The sequence below is a fragment of the Acinonyx jubatus genome, chromosome B1 (assembly GCF_027475565.1).
Source record: "Acinonyx jubatus isolate Ajub_Pintada_27869175 chromosome B1, VMU_Ajub_asm_v1.0, whole genome shotgun sequence".
NCBI classification, from domain to species: domain Eukaryota; kingdom Metazoa; phylum Chordata; class Mammalia; order Carnivora; family Felidae; genus Acinonyx; species Acinonyx jubatus.
Genome location: NC_069382.1, coordinates 27,590,155 through 27,615,949, shown reverse-complemented (window position 1 = coordinate 27,615,949; position 25,795 = coordinate 27,590,155). Strand labels below are relative to the sequence as shown.

At 40.9% G+C, this 25,795-nt stretch overlaps 1 protein-coding gene across 1 annotated transcript in view; it reads left to right on the top strand.

The window, feature by feature from the left end:
* Positions 1-25,795, top strand: part of GSR (glutathione-disulfide reductase) — a 45,083-nt gene that overhangs the window by 16,743 nt on the left and 2,545 nt on the right. Inside the window, exons 3-12 of the mRNA XM_015062680.3 lie at positions 1,101-1,189; positions 2,355-2,424; positions 4,991-5,138; positions 8,034-8,088; positions 11,749-11,848; positions 15,367-15,453; positions 16,734-16,892; positions 20,876-20,987; positions 23,450-23,581; positions 25,266-25,399. Coding sequence (XP_014918166.2) covers positions 1,101-1,189; positions 2,355-2,424; positions 4,991-5,138; positions 8,034-8,088; positions 11,749-11,848; positions 15,367-15,453; positions 16,734-16,892; positions 20,876-20,987; positions 23,450-23,581; positions 25,266-25,399 — 1,086 coding nt within the window. The remainder of the gene's footprint in view (positions 1-1,100; positions 1,190-2,354; positions 2,425-4,990; positions 5,139-8,033; positions 8,089-11,748; positions 11,849-15,366; positions 15,454-16,733; positions 16,893-20,875; positions 20,988-23,449; positions 23,582-25,265; positions 25,400-25,795) is intronic.

Genomic DNA, 25,795 nt, shown 5'->3' with positions numbered 1-25,795 from the left:
ACCCAGGCGCCCCTATAATAATGTTTCTTAAAATAACCTATTTTATTTTGTAGTACTAAGAAACCTTTCATGTGCATTAAGATAGACCATCTAGCAGATAAAATGGTTAATGCTATATTAAATGAGTTTCACCTCAATTGAAAAATAAACAAGGTGCCTGGGTGGTTTGGTGGGTTAAGCATCTAATTCTTCGGCTCAGTCCATGATCTCACAGTTCGTGAGTTTGAGCTCTGCATTGGGCTCTGGGCTGACAGCCAGAGCCTGCTTGGTATTCTGTCTCCATCTCTCTCTGCCACTCCCCCATTTGCTCTTTATCTCTCAGGATAAATAAAAATAAACTTAAAAAAAAAACAAAACAGAATCCAGCAGGGCCATCAGTTCTTCATTTTTAGGCATAAAGAGAGAACGGTACAAAGAAGGAATCAAAGACTTGTCAAAAATGGAGTCTCAGGCTTGTCTGACAAAGAAAACTGATAGTTTGTCATATAGAGTTCTGGATGCTATCTTGTATTCTGTTACCTTGATGATGAGTTGGCATAAAAGGCCTTTACAGATTTCAGGCTGCATTCCACAGAAATGTGCAACAAATCTTTGAGTTCCAGATGTCTAATTACACACATCGTTACAAGGACATGTTCATAGATACTGAGTATGTGATAGGGATTTATTCTCTTAAGGTTTTCAGTCCTCATCTTTTTCTCAGAGCATCTTCTAAATTACTTTAAAGCTACAGATGCAGTTCAGTTTCCTAGCACCAATCACAAAAGACAGGGCTTCAGGAAGTCTGAAAGTTAAAAAGAGGGTGTAAGCAGTAATAAATTTTACTGGAAGGACTATGAGTCTTATAACATCCTGCTTTTATAGAGTTTATAAAATAGGGAGTTAATAGAAGTAATATCCCCCAACATTTCAGTAGCCTCCCTATAAAACCTGTCTGGTCATATTTCTGAACTTTCTCTTTTAAAATGTTTACTTTTGTTTTTATTTTAAAATTCAGTATTTTTATCTGCTTTTATGTGGTTACCTTTTGTGCATGATTTCTTTTTTTCCTCAGGACTCATGCACTACTGTTGTTGCGGGATTTTTTTTTTTTTTTACAGGTAATGTGGAACACAGCTGTCCATTCTGAATTCATGCACGATCATGTTGATTATGGCTTTCAAAGTTGTGAGAGTAAATTCAATTGGCGGTAAGTGTTAATGCTTAGAGGTTCTGTTTACCAATATTAATATTTTTCTTTCATAATTAAATGAGCCATAAACTTTTTTGGGAGGATGTTCCTGTGGTAAAGTATATAAAACATAAGCTTTTGGAGGTGATGGCTATATTTGTGGCCTTAATTGTGATGATGGTTTTAGAGATATATACTTATCTCTAAACTCACCGAGTTATATATAGGAAATATGTACTGTTTTTTGTATGTTAGTCGTACCTCAATAAAATGGTTTTCAAATACACAAAGTCCATTTTAGCTAGTTTTAAGTTGTCAGTACAGGGCCATTAAGTTATATTCATAGTGTTGTACAGCTATCACCACCATCCATTTTGAGAACTTTTCCACCATCCAGAACAGAAACAATGTATTCATTGAACAATACCTCCTCAGCTCCTCCCCCCAGCCCCTGGGATCACTCGTGTACTTTCTGTCTCTATGAATTTGCCTGTTTTAGGTACTTTGTATGATATTTGTTCTTTTACCCCCCGGCTTATTTCACTTAGCATAATGTGTTCAGAATTCATGCATGTTGTGACATGTTTCAGAGTTTCATTCCTTTTTAAGGCTGCATACTAGTCCCTGTGTGCATACCACATTTTGTCTATTCATTCATCCTTCAGGGGACTTCTAGGTTGTTTTCACCTTTTATCTACTGTGAATAATGCTTGACCTACAAATCCCTGGTTTCATTTCTTTTAGGTCTGTACCTAGAAATGAAATTGCTGGGTCAAATGGCAATTCTGTGTTTAACTTTTTAAGGAACTGCCATAAACATGTAGAAGCCATCAAATTTTCAGAATTTTAGCAAAATCATTCATTTATTCAACAAATATTTATTGGGTGGCCACCAAGTACTTAGGCACTGTGCCAAAGCAGCTGTCCTTATCTTCTTTGCAGAAAAACATTTACATATTGTGGGTGCCTACCGAACATTCTCCTTGGAGCAGAATGAGGGTTCTCTGCGTTTGGCAGGGGAAAGGGGTGACTGCCTTCAGGGATACTCACTCATGGGGTTCTTATTGACTCTTCTTTGTGTGCGTCATTCTCTGCTGATAGGGGCGTTCAGGGACAGGTGCCCTACTCACTAACTGAAAGAAGAGAATTTTGTTTCTCAGTACTGACTTAAGTTTCATTACAGTGTTATAAAGGAAAAGCGTGATGCCTATGTGAGCCGCCTGAATACCATCTATCAAAATAACCTAACCAAGGTAAGTGTGCTGGGAACTCTGAAGAAGGAGCTATTCTTTGTTGGAGTATGCTACTAATCTGACCAGACAAAAACATAACCTTCACACAAATCTCTTGTTTCTTTTATTTCTTTTGCAATTAATGATTTTAGGTTGACCTGCCAGAACAGAAGTGTATGTCTCAGTAAGCCAGTCTTTTTTCTTTTTTCTTTTTTTTTAAATTTATTTATTTTGAGAGAGACTGAGTGCAAGTGGGGAAGGGGCAGAGAAAGAGACAGAGACAGAGAATCCTAGGCAGGCTCCGTGTAGTCAACATGTCAAGCAATGCGGGGCTTGAACCCACAAAACTGTGAAATCATGACCTGAAATCAAGAGTCGGACACTTAACCGACTGAGCCACCCAGGCACCCCTGGCCAGTCTTTTTTCTACAGAGCGGGCAGTGCATGCTATCATTGGTGGACCAGGTGTCACAGCATGGCTGTACCTTGAGTAGGTCTGGCCCTCCAGTTAGTTCCAGAAACCAAAAACACAAGAGACTGATGTACACAACAATATGCTAGTTAATTCATTAAAATCAGAAGTACCGTCTGGCTGGAAAGCTGTCGTTCATTTGTTCACAGCAACCTTGTCCTTGGTGGCTAGATCTGCTCAAGAGACCAAATTATGGTTCAGACAGTTGCTTCTGTGAATGAAGTCTGATTACTTTGCCTAAAAACACTGGGCAAGGGTGTGTTCGCCTTTAGCAAATCTATATGGTCCTTTGTTAGTCTGAGGCTTTTTCTGCTTTAGTGGTTAGGTGTCGCACTTCTTCAACTCGGGACTGCTGGTGGCATTGATAAATGGTGCACCTTCCAGCTGTGCTTTTTCTTGACAGCATATTTCCCACCACCCTTTGTTTGCCTTTGAAGTTTCACTTTGCAGTTTCTAAGATTTCTGCACAGCTTGGATTATATTTAAATCTGTAGATTCTTAGTGATACTTGGGCCACCATAGTCCCATGGCAGCATGTTTATAAATCAATTTTTAGGATGAGTTACTTCTATAGATAGCTAACCTCATATATCTTTATGTCAATTCTTATTCATTAGGTTTATTTTTTGGAGGGTGATATTTTCTGACCTTAGTCCCCAATTCAAGGGAGAAATATTTGGGGCCTTCAGTGCCCTCTACACTGGTGACAAGAGATTTTAAGGCTGTTAGACATGAGCGTAGAGGTACCACTCACTATACTAAAACATCCACATCAATTTTTTATTTTTTATTTTTTATTTATTTTTTCAACGTTTATTTATTTTTGGGACAGAGAGAGACAGAGCATGAACGGGGGAGGGGCAGAGAGAGAGGGAGACACAGAATCGGAAACAGGCTCCAGGCTCTGAGCCATCAGCCCAGAGCCTGACGCGGGGCTCGAACTCACGGACCGCGAGATCGTGACCTGGCTGAAGTCAGACACTTAACCGACTGCGCCACCCAGGCGCCCCAATTTTTTTTTTTTTAAATGGAGCAAGCTAAAATACTTTTGCAGAAGAGACAGGAAAATCACTCAGAAAACAGCAAAAAACAAAACAAAACAAATCTTGGTGTCGTAGAACTTAACTATGTGTGACCTTATGGGAAAGGAATTACTTACAGTTGATGCAGAAATTCTGAAGAGGAAAGGAAACCTTCTGTCAAATATCTTAGGAAATGAAAATAAACATTGTATCAGTTCCTCCCCAGATGATTGTTATTGCGGGTTGACCCATACCCTTTTTGTCTTCTGAAGGAAGGTTTCTCTTGTGGCTTCTGGCATTGATCTCAAGTCAGCTTGGCTAAAGCAGGGCATCTATAAAACAGGCCTGAAGCGCTGTTTGGAAAGGAGGAAATAACTTAATTCAGAACTAAGCATGTTCCAAAATGTTAAAACATGCTATTTTGTGATCAGGCTTCCACGATTCCATTATCCTGGTAAGTTGCCCACATTTGCTTGCCAATGCACGTATCATGGCTTCAGAAACTTGCCAGCAGTCCCTAGATGGAGGCCCTGGCTCAGAGGATGCCAGAGTCTGCATTCTCAACATCTCTAGCATCGAACTTCATTGTCATGTTTCTGGTATTCTTCCATTTTGTTTAGAAAACAGAAGCACTGCATTTTCCTCCCTTGGCCAAAATATCCCTCTTTTGCCTCTACTCCCTTCACCTTTATCCTTTGTCTTTCTCGGCCTTCTGTCCCTCCTCCAGACACGCCATTCTTCAGTGTGATTTCATTGCAAGTGAGGAAGACCTTCTCCCTCAATTCCCGGGGACAAGGATGTAGCGTTTTTCCTTGTGGAGGTGATTTGCACATGTTTTTATTTTTCAGTCTCTGGATTTTGGCCCAAGATAGCATCTTCTTAAGGTACACTTCCAGCAATCAAATGGCAACCCCCTTACCTAAGTATCAATTAACAGAAGTTCTGCAGAAACTTGAAACATTAGAGAGCTGTCTTGGCATTGGTAAATGTAAAATCCAAATCCTCTGTAGAGAAATGGAAAGAGCTGATAAGTTGCCACAGGTGTTTTTATGTTGAGAACAGGCTAATGTCGATGTCACGGTTCCTTTTCCAGTCCCATATAGAAATCGTCCATGGCCATGCAGCATTCACAAGTGATCCCAAGCCCACAGTAGAAGTCAGTGGGAACAAATACACTGCTCCTCACATCCTGATTGCCACTGGTGGCGTGCCCTCTCGTCCTCAGGAGAGCGAGATCCCTGGTGAGTCTTCTGAAGGCAAATGCTTGTTGGTAAGAGTCAAGAGGAGTTTACTGTTGTCTTCAACCTTACAAGCCATGCCAGGGGATCTGCCTATACCAGTTCTTTCTCTTGGACAAGGCCACACAGCTATGAGAGAAAGTCTCTGCAGAACCTAGATGTAATTGGGGTAAGTGGTAGCTCGTGATGGGGTGAAGAAAGATATTTCTTCCAGCTCCAAACGCATACATACTACAAGTAACACAGGAAGAAAAATCAGCAAAGAGTCTCTTCCTTTCCTTCTCAGCATGGCAGAGATTGTCATCTGCCTGAATTTGTCACGTGGATTGTTATTTACAAGACAGGTCTTGAGTTACTCTTTTGTTCAAGGGAGTGAAATCTTGTAGGGATGAAACTTAATTACCTATTAAGCCTCTGTGTGCAGTTTTCTTACATAGAGAATTCTAGAATTAAAGTAGTAAGTATTTTCAGGTAGTCATATTTGCTCTTGCATTTTGTGCACACAGGGATGAGCCATGAACATACTGCCTTATTCTGACATAAGAAACATTGTTCATGTCTTTCTCCCCAACTAGATTATAAGGTCTTTCTGGGTGGTGATCATAGCTTATACATATTCTGTATTCTCCCTGGATTGGCTTCAGAAGACTCGTGACCAATCTGAATTTATATGGGAAATTTTGAGCGTATGTGCATTTATGTGTTTTATTCTCTCTGGGGAGAGGATCCAAAACTTGCCACTGGTTTTTAAAGGGGGTTCATGACTCCCAAAAGGTCAAGAACAACTACCATAAAAGATAGTAAGATGCTGTTCTCAAGTACCTTAAAATTTAGTTGGGAAGATTGGACATAAGCATCCTAATATGAAACAGTCTCCAGGATTGATAAGTCAAAAAAGCAAGGTGTGGAACAGCGTGTGTAGTATGCTCCAATTTGTGTCTTTCTGAAATTTCTGAAAAGGCAGGGAGACTATACACACACTAGAATATCTGTGGAAGGGTACTCTAAGCCCTGTCATGCTGACTCTCTGAGGGTCCTAGAGGTTGAGGGTGGGAAGGACTTCTGCTTTTCACTAGATGCTCTGTTGTGCTTTTTGGATTTTTAAGATACATACATTTATTAATTTAAAACCTGTAATAAAAACAAATGCAAAGAAATAAAAGGTAAGTGTTCCAAGTTTTGTTCTATTTCCTTTGTTCTCTTTCTTTCTTTCTTTCTTTCTTTCTAAGTTTTATTTTTGAGAGAGAGAGAGAGAGAGCAGGGGAGGGGCCGAAAGAGAGGGAGACACAGAATCTGAAGCAAGGTCCACATTCCAAGCTGTTAGCACAGAGCCTGATGCGGGGGCTCGAACTCATGAACCATGAGATCATGACCTGGCTCAAGTTGGACACTTAACTGACTGAGCCCCCCAGATGCTCCCCTAGATGGTGTTTTCTAGACAGTGAGCCTTGGGTTGTTCACAGGTGGGACAGATTACTAAGGGATGGCATAAAGCAAAACAACTTACCAGGAAAGGGGCTCACACACTGAGTGGTATATGCTGAGGAAGAGGAAGACCGAAAGAACCAGTGGGTAATAAAGATGTCTTCGAAGGAACCAGTTTTTCCAGCACTGAAGTTCTGGGGGCAAATTCATTAAGCTGAGACTGGAAGAGGGTCAGGGCCAAATTGTGGAGACTTACAGAGTTAAGTGAAGGAATCTATAATTCATGACAACTGGGTCAAATAATGGTTAGCTTATAAATAGGGTAGTGACAAGATCTAAGTGATAATTTTAGAAAACTAATCTGACAGTGACTTACAGTGGAGGGAGATCAGTTTAGGAAGCTGTCACAGTAGAATGTACAAGGGGTGAAGACATGGTTACGAAGCCCAGCATTAACATCTGACCTATATGGGAAAAGCTCAGTTCTGCAGACAGTTAACTGAGCCACTGTTCCATGCCAGCATCAGAGAAGAGAACGGGCATAACAGACTCTGAGAAGGGAGAGTCAGGTACTGTATTTCAGGACACATTACAAAAAGCATATTCATCACACCTGAAATCAGGATGTGTCCTTTCATCATGGTGCCTTGAATTTAGCAAAGTGCAAATTTTTTTTTTCTTAAATATTTATTTTTGAGAGAGAGAAAGCTCAGGGGAGGGGCAGAGAGACAGAGAGAGACAGAGGATCTGAAGCAGGCTCTTGTGCTGACAGCAGCAAGCCTGACGTGGGGCTCAAACCCACGAACCGTGAGATCGTGACCTGAGCCAAAATTGGATACTTAACCGACTGAGCTACCCAGGCTGATTAGATATTGTGGCGGACCCTTGAGAGAAGGAATCACAGATTGACAACTTAGGACTTCATTTGGATTATTGGTGGAAGGTGGTCCATTCAACTGGTGAACTTGAGAGAGGGATACGGTTGGAACATAAGGTTTAGTTCTAAACGTACTGAGTTTGAGGCAAAGTAGAATTATATGGCAGGGCAGTTAGAAATATGGGACTGGAACTTAGGGAGAAGGTCACAACTAGGATATTTGGAAGTCATCTGCAGTGAGGGAAGAGTTGGTTGAAACTTTTGAAGAAAAATGGAGAAGAGGGTTGAGGCTGAGCCAAGGGGCAGGAGAGCGAAGCAGAGCTGACAGAGAGTCTATTCATGACGGCCAAGAAAATCCTAGTTCCTCGGAGAAATGTTAAAGGTGGTTGTTACTGCTCTTTTTTTATTCCTAGACAGAACAAAAATGTGCACTCAGGGAAGACTGGGTTGGGAGGTTCCCAAGTAGAAACTTGGATAAAACTTGTTGAAACAGAATGTGATGGCTGAGAAAATGTCCGGGTCCCGTACAAAACGTTGATGTCGTTTTACAAGAGGAAGCTCAGTCTATGTGATCTGTATTGCATTTTCCTATATAGGTGCCAGCCTAGGAATTACCAGTGATGGATTTTTCCAACTGGAAGAATTGCCTGGGTAAGTTGGTTTCCTTCCCAACCTCAGTATTCCTTCTTCTTCAGTCTCTCTAGCTAACATTTCTTCTTCCTCCCCTTCCCAACCGTTAAATGCAGGCATTCCTTGAATTGTCTTCTCCTACTTCTCTTTTTACAACTTTGGGTATCTCATCCACTAATACCCCAGTGAACGACTTGGATCTTTCATTGCACTTTTTTGGACCAGAATCAAATATAGGGTGGTTTTGGAGAATAAATAGTAAAGTCCTAAAATGATCTTCTTTCTTCACCTGGATACAGCATCAACTGATAATGTGTCTCAAGTAACTGATTCTGGTTTCCAAAGCAGCTAGTGCAAAGGGAATCTCCATGAATGAAGGCTTTGTCACTGTCACAAAAAAATAGGTTTTCTGAATTTGTCCTTTATGTGTGTTTGTCCAAAACCTTAGTATACATTTGTCATGGATTTAGATACATAGAGAAAAAAATATACTGAGGAAGATTGTTTCTCTAATTTGAAGAAGCTGCCAGTTGCAGGTTTTCTAGATGGAGGGAGCTTCCTTTCACTCCTGATAAGCAAGGACACGTAGGGGCTGGAGGAGGGACCCTTTTGGCCCAGGGACTGGCCTTTGTCCCCTTCTGAGTAGCACTCACGCTGGAATCAGTATTGCTCAATTCTGCTGCTCCCTCAGTGGTGCTGCCAGTCCAGTTGAGGTCTTAATCCTGTGTTTTTCTAAAGGCCTTCGTGGAGGGTGACTAATGATCCATGTCTATGCCTTTACCTTTAATGATCTGGAGCCACAGTTAATAAGGGGCAGGAGGGCTTCTCTGCAGGTCCATAGCTGCAGTGAAAACCTCCCATTGAGATATTTGGATCAGGCCATCTTCTGGCTTTGAGAAAAGCACAGTCTTTTTAGATTTGCTGTCTGCAGGGCATACAACTATGTTAGAGAACAGCTTTTCTTCCCTCACGATCCACCCTGTACTGTTTGGTTTTAGGATTGAATGATGACACATGTGAGAATGTTCCCATAAATGTGGTCATGACTTGTCATGTTTGGATGATGTAAGTCAATCTAGACTCACCCTCAGAGAAGCTTCTTTATAGATACTTGTCCATTAAAAATTTTTAAATAAATGATTTAGGGGTGCCTGGGTAGCTCAGTTGGTTAAGCGTTGGACTCTTGATTTCAGCTCAGGTACACGAGATCGAGCCCCATGCTGGGTGCTGCCCTGACAGTGTGGAGCCTGCTTGGGATTCTTTCTCTGTCCCTCCTCTGCTCATGTTCTCCCTCTCAAAAATAAATAAATATTTAAAAAAATGCTAGCGGGATGCCTGGGTGGCTCAGTCAGTTGAGCGTACGACTTTGGCTCAGGTGACGATCTTGTGGTTCATGAGTTCAAGCCCTGTGTTGGGCTCTGCCCCTCCCCTCCTCACACTCTGTCTCTCTCTCTCAAAAATAAACATTAAAAAAAATTTTTTTAATGCTACCAATACAAATTTAATAAATGAATTTATGCATTTTAGAAACAAAAGACTCGGGGAACATAGGAACTGAATGAACAATTTTTTTTTCTTCTTTTTGTAAGAGTCCTTTATCATTGTTAATTTGGTAAGTAAGTAATTGAAGAAAGAACAGATTCTGTAGGTAAGGTACCCTGTGCTATGGGCTGTATGATTCAGTTTTTGCCCTCATTGGGCTTTTTTTTTAAAGTTTATTTATTCTGACAGAGGGAGAGGAGGAGAATCTCAAGCAGGCTCTGCGCTGTCAGCACAGAACCCGACGCGTGGCTTGAACCCATGAACTGTGAGATCATAATCTGAGCTGAAATCAAGAGCCAGATGCTTAACCAACTGAACCACCCAGGCACTCCCTCATTGCACTTATGGTTGGATGGAGGCCGGGGCATCGACCTGTGGAATGTTGTGGTCCAAGTCATTCCAAGGGCCATAAATGATGAGACATGCTCTGGGAACTTGGAGGATATAAGATCATTTCTGGGGGATACTAAAGTGGTAAAAGGTAGAAGAGAGGTGCCTCTGGGAGCTGAGAGCAAAACACTGAGGTCACAGTTCTCTGAAGAAGCCAGCTTGTTTACACCTGTTTCTTATATGTCCCCTCTGCTTAGAAATATCCTCACTCCTGTAGGAGCTGCTCATCTTTCAGGAATCCAGAGTGTTTTCTGAGTCCTCGACCCTGCACACACTAACTGGTGACTCTGTGCTTTGGCACATGCCGGCACGTGTCTCCCCTCAGGAATTCCTCCAGGGTGGGAGCTGCTACCCACCCCGCCTAGTGCAATGCTTAACCAAAGTAGTAATAATAAGTGGTTGGGGAAGAAAAATGGGTAAGGCAAAGAACAAGGGGAGGGAAGACCCAAAGAAAGGAGAAGAGATCAAGTAGAGTAGAAAAGAGGGAGGTAGCACTGGAAAAAGAACTGTTCATTGGTTTCCAGGCTATGTAGACATTTCTCTTGTCAAATCCTGGGTTGTGAGATAAGCTGACTTGCAACCATTTGGGTTCACACTTCATCCTCTATCTAGATCAGAGCCTTCTGATGGCACAGACTCACCACATGGATACCTTACCATTAGAAGGTGGTAAAGAAGAGTTTCCTTTGTTCTTCCCAGATGGCCTATGTCTTTAAAATTTTTTTTTAATGTTTATTTTTGAGAGAGAGAGAGAGAGAGTGGTGGGTGTGTGTGTGTGTGAGCAGGAAAGGGGCAGAGAGAGAAGGAGACACAGAATCCAAAGCAGGCTCCAGGCTCTGAGCTGTCAGCCCAGAGCCCAACACTGGGCTTGAACTCACCAACCATGAGATCATGACTTGAGCCAAAGTCGGACGCTTAACCTACTGAGCCACCCAGGTACCCCCAGATGGTTTACTTCTTAGCCAAGCGTTATAATGATGTTCGAGGACTGTGCTTAAAGTGTTCAAGAACTCCAGCCTTGAATGGGATGGCTCCGCACTTACCTTGTAGGCTGCAGCTTGGAAGTACCCTTCGTTGCTCTAGGCCCAGGATCACCTTCTCCACCACTGATTCTGACCCCTGTCAGCATTTATCTAGTGTTTAAGATGCCTTCTTAGACCAAAATTTATGCAGGGAGTCTAGTTTTAATTCAGACCTGACAACTTAAATGTCTTGTTTTAACTTGCCTTTAACCTATTGCAAAGATTGGTAGAATTGAATAATGATCAAGGAGAAGTTCTGAGCAGGGAAGAATTGTGGTGAGCATGTTGCCAGTTTTAGTTTTAGGTGCAAAGGTCCCTCATGAGGTATCATCTCTAGTGTCAAAGGGTTTTTTTTGTTTTCTCTCTGAAGAAATGAGGCTAAAGAACTTTTAACAACTAACAATCTATTTCCCTTCTACAGGGGGATATTTTCCATGTAAAATTGCCATGTAGTATCCAGGATTGAATCTTGGAGCAGCAAAAGGAAATGAATGGAAACATTGGTGAAGTCTGAATAAAGCCTGGAGTTTAGTCAATAGCAGTGTACCAATGCCAATTTCTTAGTTTGGGTGATTGACACATGGTTATGCAAGATGTTAACTTGTAGAAAAACTGGGCGGAGTGTATACAGGACGTCTCTGTGCTATCTTTTCAAGTTTTCTGTAAATCTAAAACTATTCCAAAATAAGTTTATTTACAAAAATATTAACCCTCTATCTCATTTTAGTCGCAGTGTCATTGTCGGTGCGGGTTACATTGCTGTAGAGATAGCTGGGATTCTTTCTGCTCTGGGTTCAAAGACATCGCTGATGATACGCCATGATAAGGTAAATTCTGTCCTTTTCCCTTCCCTTTGCTTGATGTTAATCTTTTAAAAGTCCACACTTAAAATATTCTCTTATGTTGTCATTAAATATTAGGGTCCAAAGCATGTGGAGGTTGGTTGGTTTGTTCTGTGTGAAACCACAAAGGAGCTTTTGAATTGGGCCTCATGTGCTTACCAGTTGCCAGTAGATGATAATGATTTTCATTTCATCAAACTGGTTGGTATTTTTTTCATGAAGTGCTAGATAATATCAGGTGCCTTAGTAAGGAAACATGCAGGCTTAAATATAAATATTAGTTAAATTGAACAGACTGTCGGGTTAATTTCTTATCCTGGAAATCAGTTTCACATGGTCAGGAGGTAGTGTTAGATTATTAACACTCAGTCAAAAAAATTTGCTAAATTCTTTGTATTAAAAGAAAACCTACCAAACCTACATGCATAATTGTGTTCATGGCAGCATTATTAACAATAGCCCAGAGGTAGAAGCAACCCAAGTGTCCATTGACAGACAGATGAATACACAAAATGTGTATATCTGTGCAATGAAATATTTTTCAGCCTTAAAAGGACATTCTGACACATGCTATAGCATGGATGAACTTTGAGGACATCATGCCAAGTAAAATAAACCAGTCACTAAAAGATGTATCTGATGTGATTTCCACTTACATGAGGTATCTAGAGTAGTCAAGCTCAGAAAAACAAAAAGTAGAATGGTGGTTGCCAGGGGTTAGGTGCAGAAAGAAATGGGGAATTGTCTAAGGACAGGAGAAAAGTTTGGGAGACGGGTGGTACAACAAAGTGAAAATACATAACACTACAGAACTGTATCTGTAGAAATGGTTGAGTTGGTAAATTTAATGTCATGTATTTTTTACCACAATATAAAGATAATAATGATAGAGGCAGCTTATAGATCATCTTATTGAAATGTCATTGATAGATGAAATTAAGACCAAGCAAGGTTTTGTGACTATTAATTAGCATCATAACTGAGAGTCAGCTAAGATCTTAGAAAGCCCAGGCCAATACAGTTGACCCTTGGACAACTTGGGGGTTAGGGGTGCAGACACTTTGTGCAGTGGAAAATCTGAGTGTAACTTTTGACTCCCTAAAAACTAATAGCCTCCTGTTAACCTTGACATGAAGCCTTACCAATAACATAAATAGTCAATTACCATATTTCATAAATGTGTTATGTATATATTTTTTAATGTTTTATTTTTGAGAGACAGTGCAAACAGGGGAGGGACAGAGATGGGGAGTGAACAGAGGATCCAAAGTAGGCTCTGTGCTGACAGCAGCAAGCCCAATGTGGGACTTGAACTCACGGACTGTGAGATCATGACCTGAGCCAAAGTCAGATGCTCAACTGACTGAATCACCTGGGCGCTTCTTGTATGTGTATTATATATCAAATCCTTAGAATAAAGTATGCTGGAGAAAAGAAAGTGTTACTAACAAAATCCTAAGAGAAGGTCACCTGGCTGGCTCAGTGGGTAGAGTACATGTGACTCATGATCTTGGGGTTATGAGTTCAAGCCCCACATTGGGCATAGAGCTTACTTGGAAAGAAAAAGAAAATCCTAAGAGAAAATATATTTACAGAATTGTACTGTAAAAAATCTGCATATAAGTGAACCTATGTAGTCCAAACATGTGCTCAAGGGTCAACAGTTTTTGTCTGCTAAAATGCAGCCTCTGTGTCTTACCTGGTGAAGTGTTACTTTATATTTTTAAATTAATCATGGAAGTACCACTGGATTTTGGTACAGTACTAGAGCTTTCAGAGACCTGGTTTGAGGCAATAGCAAGAGTGTTGGCCTAAGAATCTAGCTGACCTTAACAAGCGTGTGACTTGGGTAAGTCATTTAATGCTTCGAGGACAGGATTTATCAGATCCCTAACCACTCAGATGCTATGGTTCTAATTCTTGATTATTGAGCAAATAGAAGGAGACGAGGGAAACTGATAACCCAGGTCAACATATACTCGAAGGAACTTTCTCTTTGGCTTTGAGACTTGTCATATAATTAACCCCCAGGAGAATAAGGAAACAAGCTGCAGCAGTTTGCCAATAGAGTGCATAATTCCTGCACTTGGAAAATAGGCTCATTTGCATCTGTACTTGGCCTTCCTGCCCTCCCTAAACCTCAGTGCATCAGGCTCATTCTCCCTCTTTTCCCTGTCCTGGTATAACTCCGTTTTAGAACTATCCTACGAATAACTCAAGACCTCCCACCTTTTTTTTTTTTAAGTTTATTTATTTTGAGAGAGACAGACAGTGCATGTGCATGTGCACGAGTGAGAGGAAGATAGGGAGAGAGAGAATCTTAAGCAGGCTCTGCACTGTTAGCACAGAGCCCAACACGGGGCTCGAACTCAAGAGCCGTGAGATCAGGACCTGAGCCAAAGTCAGACGCTTAATCGACTGAACCACCCAGGTGCCCCAAAACCTCCCATTTTTACCCTGCCTGGGGTTTGTTGCATGTTGATATCACAAAGAAATCTCCAAGGCCATGTTCTTGACTCTTTTGCTTAGATAGGAGATTTTGCTAGAGAGATCCTCCCTTAAATCATATCAGAGTGGAAACTGCCCTGGAATACTGAAACAGGAAGGAGAATTTTTGGTCCCGAGATATAATTATGGAAAAGAGGAGCAAGTTTGTGAGGAGAAGGACATGGCAAAGATAGTAGAAGCCTGAAGGTTGCCTGTTTAACTGTAAAACTGGAGTTGGTGAAGTCAGACATAATACAGGCATTGGTGGTGACGTAGGAAAATAGATTAAAACTCTACTTACAATACGGCTGTGAATGAAGAAAGAGATAGGGAGGATACTGATACTTGGCTCCCAAGTTTGTAACATATCTTTTTTTTAAATTTAAAGCCAAGTTAGTTAATATACAGTGTAATAATGATTTCAGGAATAGAATTTAGTGATTCATCACTTATATTTAAGACCCTAGTGCTCATCCCAACAAGTGTCCTCCTTAATGCCCATCACTCCTTTAGCCCATCCTCCCACCCACCTCCACTCCAGCAACCCTCAGTTTGTTCTCTGTATTTAAGAGTCTCTTAATGGTTTGTCTCCTTCTCTGTTTTTGTATTATTTTTGCTTCCCTTCCCTTATGTTCATCTGTTTTTTTTTTCTTAAATTCCACATAGGAGTGAGATCATATGATATTTGTCTTTCTTTGCCTGACTTATTTTGCTTAGCATAATATATTCTGCTTCCATCCATGTTGCTGCAAATGGCAAGATTGCATTCTTTTTGATCGCCAAGCACTACTGCATTGCGTGTGTGTGTGTGTATGTGTGTGTGTATACACACCACATCTTCTTTATCCATTCATCTGTTGATGGACATTTGGGCTCTTTCCATACTTTGGCTATTATCTATAGTGCTGCTATAAACATTGGAGTGCAGGTGCCCCTTTGAATCATGTAACGTATCTTTAATCAAATTTTATTCCTTTCCCACCACCCATCCCTCTGGTGGCTCTGTTTGTATACAGGTACTTAGAAATTTTGATTCAATTATCAGTTCAAACTGCACTGAAGAGCTGGAGAATTCTGGCATAGAGGTCCTGAAGTACTCACAGGTATGCCCAAGCCCAGGTCACGCTGATAGCCCTTGGTCATCTGTATGTTGTGAATCACACTTTCTGCTTTCGGCTTCACCTGAGTGTTTTATAAACACAAACTCTGTGTCTACCCCCATCAGTGGTTCCCTTTCTAGAGTACTACCAATTCTTTTATTTATCCTACACAGCTGTATTTCTCAATATATTAGTGAAGCCAAGGTATAAAAGATTAAAAATCTGGTAGTTGAATTTAGTTAGAACTAAAACTTCATTTTTTTTTGTGCTCAAATGCCTTATTGAACATCCTTAATTTCCGAGTTTATATTTTGAGGAAATAATATTATGGAATCTATTTTTAAAGCATACCCTTTTGAATTTTGCAGATGGATCAAATTATAAAGTACTTTACTTCTTAGGGAATCACTAAATTTCAGAATTTTCCTGGAGCATTAGGCTTATAAAAGCATTTTTTCCCCATGGCTGCCCCCTCTTGGCGATGGTCCTATCAAGTAAAATAATAAATGTGAACTTGCTTTATGAATTTGTAAAAGTAGTAAACTGGTAGTGGGGTCAGCACCCTTTAGGATCTTTACTAAACCACATACACCAGCTTCTCTGACTCGACTATCACCTTCTCCTCATTCTGATTAAGAACATCTAGGAGAATATCACTTGTGGGGTGTGAGGAAGTGTCTTAGTGATGCTACTACAGCCCATTTCCTCTCCACGCTGTAGTTGCGAATCACTGTGCTTATATTTGTGTCTTAAATTTTTATCACCATTTTTAAGAGGCACAGTTTAAAATACCTTGTTTTTAAATTTTTTTAAGGATTTATTTTTGAGAGAGAGAGAGAGTGAGCACGTGAACAGGGGAGGGGCAGAGAGCACAGGGGACAGAGGATTCCAAGCAAGCTCTGTACTGACAGTAAGAGCTGGATGTGGGGTTTGAACTCATGACCTATGAGATCATGACCTGGGCTGAAGTTGGATACTTAACCGACTCAGCCACCTAGGCACTCCTAAAATACCTTGTTTTTAGGCTGAAGCATTAGGGTGTTGACACGAGCTTCCAGCTGACATTTCTGGCCGTTGGCTGGGTGATTTGGGCCAACTTAGGAAACCATCTTGGCTCCTGGGAGTTGCCATGTTGGTGGCCTTTGGGCAAAAGTGAATGTCAGCATGGAGGATCCACATGTAGGATTCAGTGGGGATCTTTTAAATGTTAAGGATTCTAGTTTCCTCTCTGCTTTCCTTCTTCTCTCCCTATCCTCAATTAACACAATTTTATTTGCCAATAGGTCAAGGAAGTTAAAAAGACTTCCTCAGGCTTGGAACTCTGCATGGTTACTTCAATTCCTGGTAGGAATCCCACCTTGACCACAATTCCAGATGTTGACTGCCTGCTTTGGGCCATTGGGCGGGACCCAAATTCCAGTGGCCTGAATTTGAACAAAGTGGTAAGTTGACTTAGTCTAGCCAAAGCTTTCTTCTTTTTTTTTTTTTTTTTTTTAATGTTTATTTATTTTTGAGAGAGAGAGAATGGGAGCAGGAGAGGCGCAGAGGAGAGAGGGAGACACAGAATCTGAAGCAGGCCCCAGGCTCTGAGCTGTCACCACAGAGCCCAATGTGGGGTTTGAACCCACGAACCATCTGAGCCGAAACTGGACGCTTAACCGACTGAGCCACCCAGGCACCTCTAACCAAAGCATTCTTGAATCTGTTAGCAGTTCTGTGTTCTCCAAAACATGGCCGCCTAAACTTTGGTGGGTTCTATTAGGTTTGTTTCTCTTTATTTCATGCATCCAGTTTGTCATCAAATCCCATTGCTTCCCATAATTGAAAAAAATTTTTTTCCCTTTTTAGTATTGTCACCCCACATCAGGTCTCTGCCACCTCAAATTTAGATTGTCCAGCAGTGCCCTGACTAGCCTCTTCCTTACAGATTTCCTTTTTACTATAATACTTGTCTCTTTAAAGCCCTGTAATTATTCCTTATTATCTGCGGCTCTAATCTCAATCGCTGAGTATGTCAGTCATCCTGGACATTGTAGGTGTTTGGGGACGGATGTGGATGTGAAGCCAGCTGATCTAACAGGGTTATAATTAATATTCTTGCTTTTTTTTTTAAGCTTATTTATTTGTTTGAGAGAGACAGACACAGTGTGAATGGGGGAGGGGGTGGAGAGAGAGAATACCAAGCAGACTCTGCACTGCCAGCACAGAGCTTGACTCGGGGTTCAGATCACAAACTGTGAGATCATGACCTGACCTGAAACCAAGAGTTGGTCACTTAACCAACTCAGCCACTCAGGTGCCCCTTTCTTAGTTGTTGTTTTAAATTTTTTTTTTAATGTTTGTTTGTTTGTTTTGAGAAAGAAAGAGCCAGGGAGGCACAGAGAGAGAGAGAGAGAGAGAGAGAGAGAATACCAAGCAGGCACAGCACTGTCAGCACAGAACCTAATATGGGGCTTGATCCCACAAACTGGGAGACCATGACCTGAGCTGAAATCAAGAGTCAGACGCTTAACCAACTGAGCCACCCAGGCATCCCTGTTCTTTTAAATTCTCAAGGGAAGCCTACTGTAGTTGCTTGGGGTCTAGGTCCCAGAGTTGGACCCAGTTTTGAATCTTAGTTCTTTTTTTTTTTTTTTAATTTTTTTTTTTTTTTAATGTTTATTGATTTTTGAGACAGAGGGAGACAGAGCATGAACGGGGGGAGGGTCAGAGAGAGGGAGACACAGAATCTGAAACAGGCTCCAGGCTCTGAGCTGTCAGCACAGAGCCCGACATGGGGCTCGAACTCACGGACTGCGAGATCATGACCTGAGCCGAAGTCGGCCGCTTAACCGACTGAGCCACCCAGGCGCCCCATTGAATCTTAGTTCTGCTACTCACCAGTTACATGTTCTTAAGCAAGCAGCTTAATTGCTCTTAAGTTTTAATTGCTTCGTATAAGTATAGGAATAAAAATAGTACTTGTCTTACTGGTTTATAGAGAAGAGTATATGATGAGAAAGTGCATGCAAAGTAAATAGTTTAGATGCCGGTATACAATATGAACTCAGTCCATGTTAATCAGCTGCTTTTGTTATTGATGACGATTCTCCAGATACGCTGTGCCACTCTACAAGTAATAATAGGATTGCTTTATGTTTGAAGTTTATGTATTTGATGGAACCTCTTGAATGGTGTGTAACATTTTGATTTGTGTTCTAATATGGATATCCTGTATCGTGTAGATTCCTTTTTCATTTCCTGTAAGGTATTTTGTAGCATTTTCTTTTTTTTTTTTAATGTTTATTATTTTTGAGAAAGAAAGAGAGGGGAGAGAGAGAACAAGCAGGGAAGGGGAAGACAGAGAGGGAGACACAGAATCAGAAGCAGGCTCCAGGCTCTGAGCTGTTAGCACAGAGCCAGATGTGGGGCTCAAACTCACAGACTGCGAGATCATGACCTGAGCTGAAGTTGGCCACCCAACCGACTGAGCCACCCAGGCACCCCTTAGCATTTTCAAAAGTAAACTATCCAGAAAGATGTTTTCCTTGTTTTTAATCTTACTATTTGATGAAATTTAGTAAAACTGGTTTTATTAATATGAAAACAGACAACTAGTCTTCCAGGTTTTTACCTTTCAAGAGATATTTTGTCATTGTACAGATACAGGCAGTGGTAGGTCCAGTTTTCAACTATATTTGCTGAATCTTTAAAAAATGAGATAAAAGTTTTCAGCCTCACTCAATGTTAACATACAGTTGTATAATGCAAATGGAATTATTACTATGTGTACGTCTTTTCAACATGTTACTAACCTACTTTAATCTTGCCAACTCTTTGAGAGGTAAGGACGAGGCAACCAGGAATAACACAGAGATAATAATCGGTCCACCAGGCTGTAAACTCCACGGGGTAGAGATCATATCTGTACTACTTATTAGTATTCACAGTGACTAGGTTAATGCCTTATTTGTACCAGAAACTCAAGTATTTGTTGCTAAATAGGTGGTTATATAAGGTCCCATAGCTAGTAAGTGGCAGAACTGGGATTTGAATCCAGGTTTCTCTCCTTCTAATGTTTATACTCTTAATTACTGTGCTACCTACGTCCACTGTCTCTTTTCCCACCTGGGAGTTTATACACCTGGGATCTGCAAAGCCATCTTCTTGGAGCAAAAATTTAACTCAAGATACGGGGGAAAAATTTTGGTAAAGAAAATGTCAGTATGTTTTAGAGAGAATGCCAAACTTACTTGGATTTTTAAAATTAAAATGGTAAGCCACAGGGTGCTTGGGGTAAGCATCTGACTCTTAATTTCAGCTCAAGTCATGATCTCATGGTTTAGGAGTTGGAGCCATGCTGACAGAGCCTGCTCTCTGTTTCTGTCTCTGTCTCTCTCTTTCTCTGCCCCTCCCCCGCTCATGCTGTGTCTGTCTGTCTGTGTGTGTGTGTGTCTCTCTCTCTCTCAAAATGAATAAGCTTAAAAACGAATTTGTTTAAAAAATAAGTTAATTAGGGGCGCCTGGGTGGCTCAGTCGGTTGGGCGGCCGACTTTGGCTCAGGTCACGATCTCGCGGTCCGTGAGTTTGAGCCCCGCGTTGGGCTCTGTGCTGACAGTTCAGAGCCTGGAGCCTGTTTCGGATTCTGTGTCTCCCTCTCTCTGACCCTCCCCTGTTCATGCTCTGTCTCTCTCTGTCTCTCTCTGTCTCAAAAATAAATAAACGTTAAAAAAAAATTTTTTTTTAAATAAATAAGTTAATTAATTGAGTTAAAATGGTAAGCCTCCAAGAAACCTGCTTTTGAAAACTGCTTCAGGCTGTCCCCTCTAAGTTATGAGTTAGTATGCTTCAAGAGGAGCACTTCAGTGGAAAGAGTTTTAAAAGCAGTCTTCGATGGACTTAGCAGCTATAGGAGGTAGCGCATCTGTTAGCTGAGTGTTTCCTTTTCACGCTTACCTGGCTAGTTGAATTGTATTGCAAAGGCAGGTTCTGTTAAACACCCCCAAATTGGATAAAGTATTTACATTTTTTTTTTTAATTTTTTTTTTCAACGTTTATTTATTTTTGGGACAGAGAGAGACAGCATGAACGGGGGAGGGGCAGAGAGAGAGGGAGATACAGAATCGGAAACAGGCTCCAGGCTCTGAGCCATCAGCCCAGAGCCTGACGCGGGGTTCGAACTCACGGACCGCGAGATCGTGACCTGGCTGAAGTCGGACGCTTAACCGACTGCGCCACCCAGGCGCCCCAGTATTTACATTTTTAAATTAAGCAAAAGATCTGACCTTGCCTACTTGTTGAGATGTTTTTCATCTTGTGGTCGAGTGTTGTGGGTTTTAGAGATTCGGGCTGAAGAGGTGTTTGAGATGAAGCAGATCCAGAGGTTTGATCTTCCATTTTTTGTGGAGAGGCCAAATATTTACATGATATCCTTTCAATGTTTTAGGGGATTCAAACTGATGATAAAGGTCACATCATAGTTGATGAATTCCAGAATACCAGCGTAAAAGGTGTCTATGCAGTTGGAGATGTGTGTGGAAAAGCTCTTCTCACTCCAGGTATTGTTTCCTCTTTTCTTGGTTAAGAGAGGCTCTGTGTATCAATATAAAACTGTTTATATAACAGTCAAATCAGCTTAAGCAAAGTGTCTTTTTAAAAAAAAAAATTGTTTTTAACATTTTATTTATTTTTGAGAGAGACAGAGACAGAGTGCAAGCAGGGGAGGAGCAGAGAGAGAGGGAGACACAGAATCCAAAGCAGGCTGCAGGCTCCAAGCTGTGAGCACAGAGCCCAATGCGGGACTCGAACTCACAAACAGTGAGATCATGACCTGAACCGAAGTCGGATGCTCAACCAACTGAGCCACCTAGGCGCCCCAAAGTGTCTTTTTTTTTAAGTTTGTTTTTTTATTTTTGAGAGTGAGTGAGTGAACAGGGAAAGGGCAGAAAGAGAAGCCCAAGAAGGCTCCACACTCTCAGCACAAGCCCGACATGGGGCTCAAACTCACAAACTGTGAGATCGTGACCTGAGCTGAAAGCCAGAGTCAGATGATTAACCAACTGAGCCACCCAGGCACCCCAGGATGGTGAGTGTCTTAATGTTGTCAAAATAATAAGAATGTACTGAAATAGTTTGGTACCTTATGTTTTCTGAATAATATTCATTTTTCCTTAAAAGACTTTAAAAGTGCTTAGCGAAGACTGAAATTGTTACAGAGATGATGTGACCACCCTCTGAAGAGTGCTTAAGTTAGGATCTGAGTTGCATGTGGCGACAGTGGAAGGAAGTGGCTTTGGGAATAAGTAATTTAGAGTGACATTCTTATATGATTACTTAGTCTTTCTTTTTAAAGGTTTTTATTTATTTTTTAAGTAGCTTCCATGCCCAACATGGGGCTTGAATTCTTGACCCTGAGATTGAATGAGAGTCATGTGCTCTACTGACTGAGCCAGCCAGGCACCCAAATTGTTTAGTCTTGATGTGACCAAGATTGACTCACCTCCCCCAATCCCATACCTCAGTTTACTTTCTGAGTTAACTGGCACCATTTCAAGCTCTTGGTCCCACCTTTATAAGCACCTGCTTTCACTCTGTACCCCTTGTGCCCCTGTGGTACCTTACCAGCCTTTCCAAAATGGCCTGGGCTCTTTCCTCAGAATAGAGATTTATCCCAATCTAATACCCAAAGCCTTTTAGCCCTTTTAGGAAGTTCTCTTAACAAAAGCAAAATAACAAGCAAAGTTTCAAAAACTTGATAACATAATCTAATAGTCAAAAATTATATCAAAGTGAAGAGAATTTCATATGTATCCGACTGATATCTTATTTTGGAAAAAAAACTGTCAATTTGAAATCAGCAATATTAATAACTGATGCTTTTACTGAATGCAGGCATTTTTTTTCCTAAATATAGAGATAAAAACAGGCTAAGAGGAATAAACTTAAGTCAGAAGCAAAAATAATTAAAAAAAAATTTTTTTAGAGAGAGAGCATGAGAGGGGTAGAGGGAAAAAGAGAGAGACTATTAAGCAGGTTCCACGCTCAGTGTGGGGCTTGATCCCATGACCCTGGGATCATGATCTGAGCCAAAACAGAGAGTTGGGATGCTCAATTGACCGAGCCACCCAGGCACCCTAGAAGTAAAAATAATTTTTAAAATAAACTTAAGGGGTGCCTGGGTGGCTCAGTCGGTTGAGCGTCTGACTTCGACTCAGATCATGATAGCTCAGAGCTGACAGCTCAGAGCCTGGAACCTGCTTCAGATTCTGTCTTCCTCTGTCTCTGCCCCTCGCCTGCTCACACTCTGTCTCCTCTCTCAAAATTAAATAAACATTAACAAAAATTTTTTTAATTAAAAAACATCTTACTGTGTCAAGTCGGTAATAGTACGACTGAGCATGTAACGGGTGATTGTCTGAGAACATGAACATCAGACTCACATGGGCCTAGGACTCCCCTTGGACAGCAAGGGAGAGTGGGAAAGAGGGGGGGTCATTCACCATCCAGAAATGTGGTCTTTATCCTTGCAAACCAGAGCTCACCCCTAATGCATCAGGACCAGCCAGGGATGAGGAGCCACAATGTTCCTGATAGAGAGGCTGAGGTTGCGGGGCCTTCTAGAGAATTAAAAAAACGAACACAAAAACACCTTACTGTGAAATGAATATGATTATAAAGTAAAACTGCAGTTGCTCAAAACTGATTTAGTTTGCTTCATATTGTACTAAAAAGCTAATATACTAATAAAGTAGGTGACTGCCAGATTGGGAACTAGTGTGTCCCCCCGCCCCTTTTTTTTTTTTGCCTTAGTAGAGTGTACAGAATTCATATAAGCTGGTAGTTTTAAATTGTTAACTAAGGCATTGATAGGCCTTCATATTGAGCTAGATCTTATAATGAACACTGGCAGAAAACTTTGTCAGAAGTAGTATGTTAAGCCAGATGAATAAATGGTTAGAACAATTCTGCTGTTTAAAAATGAACAATAAACTGAAACACAGTTTTAAAAATATCTTTACAGTTGCCATAGCTGCTGGCCGAAAACTTGCCCATAGACTTTTTGAATGCAAAAAAGATTCCAAACTAGACTATGACAACATCCCCACCGTTGTCTTCAGCCACCCCCCTATTGGAACAGTGGGACTCACGGAAGGTAGGTATTTAAAAATGAAGGTGATTTATAGTTTGTTTCCTTCCCCCTAACTTCAGGAGGAAGTTTCTGGCTAAATCTGTCTTCACCCCCTAAGTTACATTCCTTTTTGGTTGCCTCTTATCACAATTCCAATATCCTCCTTAACTACTAACACTTGGAAAATATAATTCCTTTTCTACAACTCACCCTGTGGATCTCTTTGCCTTTTTTTAGCTTTTTTATTTCAAACTACCTTCAGATTTAAAGAAAAGTTGCAAAAATATCGTAGTTCCCCTTATCTGTGGCTTCAGTTTCTGTGGTTTCAGTTACCCATGCTAACTACAGTCTGGAAGGAGATGATCCTCCTGACTTCTTGTCAGGTCAGTAGTCGTCTAACTCTAGGTCTCAACGCCTACATCATTCACTTCACTCGTCTCCTTACGGAGGCGTTTTATCATCTCACATCTTCACAGGAGGGGTGAGTGCAGTGTGATAAGGTATTTTGAGAGAGAGCGCATTCATATAACTTTTATTACAGTGTGATGTAGTTCTATTTTTATTATCAGTTATTAATCTGTGCATAACGTATAAGTTAAACTTTATCATAGGTATGTACGAATAGGAAAAAATTCTGTACATAGGCTTTGGTATTATCCATGGTTTCAGGCATCCACTGGGGATCTTGGAACATTTTCTCTGTAATAGGACACACTGTAGTACAAAGGACTCCTGTATACCCATAACATTTTTGCTTTACCATATTTTCTCTCTCTACACATACACACAGACACACATGGTCTCTCTCTCTCTCACACACACACACACACACACACACACACACACACACACACATGCTTCAGTATCTATTTCCTAAGAACAAGGTCTTTCCTTTACATAAGCACAGTACAGTTTTCAAATAATAACATTTAAATTGAGACAATATTGGGTAGAGGGATAGGCAAAATAAGTAAAGAGGATTAAGAGGTACAGACCTCCAGTTATAAAATAAATAAGTCATGGAAATGAAAAGCACAGCATAGGGAATATAGTTATTAATATTATAATAACCTCATATGGTGACAGATGGTGACTACACTTAATCACGGTGAGCATTTCCTAATGTTTGTAATTGTTGAATTAGTATGTCTCACACCTGAAACTAACATAATGTTATATACCTCAACTATACTTAAGTTTACAAAAAAGGTATTAAAAAAGAAATAAATTGATGCAATATTAGACCTTACTCACATTTTGCCAGTTATCTCAAATAATGTCTTTTTTTTTCTTTTTTAGATTTTTTTTTTTTTAAAGTAATCTCTACACCTACGGTGGGGCTCAAACACACAACCCTGAGGTCAAAAGTCCTATACTTCACCAACTGAGCCAGCCAGGTGCCCCTCAAATAATGTCATTTTTAACGTTTTTTTCCCCCCCAAGGCCAGGATTCAGACCAGGATGATGCATTGCATTCAGTTTTCATACCTCTTTGGCCTCCTTTAATCAAGAGACAAAATTCCTTTGCCTTTCTTTTGTCTTTCATGACATCAACATTTGTATTGTAGAGTATCCCTTGATGTAGTTTTGTTCAGTATCTCCTCGTAATTTGATTCAGGTTATATATTTCTGGCCATCTCTCTCTTCAGTAACTCGGTGGAATTGCTTAAGTTTTTGACAGATGCTTTTTTCCCCCTGTGCATTATAGATGAGGCCATTCATAAATACGGAAAAGAAAATGTGAAGACCTATTCAACCACCTTTACCCCAATGTATCATGCAGTTACCAAAAGGAAAACAAAATGTGTGATGAAAATGGTTTGTGCCACCAAAGAGGAGAAGGTATGGGAAAAATGCAGTAAGTTTAAGAATGTCTTCAGGCCTGGCAGGGATGGGGGTATTCTGCTGTGGTGGGAAGTGGGGAGACCAAGTAAAGAGTTAAGCCTTCTCTGATTCAACTGGTGCAGTCCCACTTTTATCTGAGAGAGAGAGAGTGGGTGCTGGGGAGGGGAGAGAGAGGGAGGGAGACAGAGAATGCAAAGCAGGCTCTATGCTATCAGCGCAAAGCCCGACATGGGGCTTAAACCCATGAACTGCGAGATCATGACCTGAGCTGAAGTCAGGCACTCAACTGACTGAGCCACCCAGGTGCCCCAGGATCCACTGCTTTTAAAACATAAGAGGGAAAGGTTGAACACCACAGATAGCCCACTGTCATTGACCCATAGGCTAGAATAG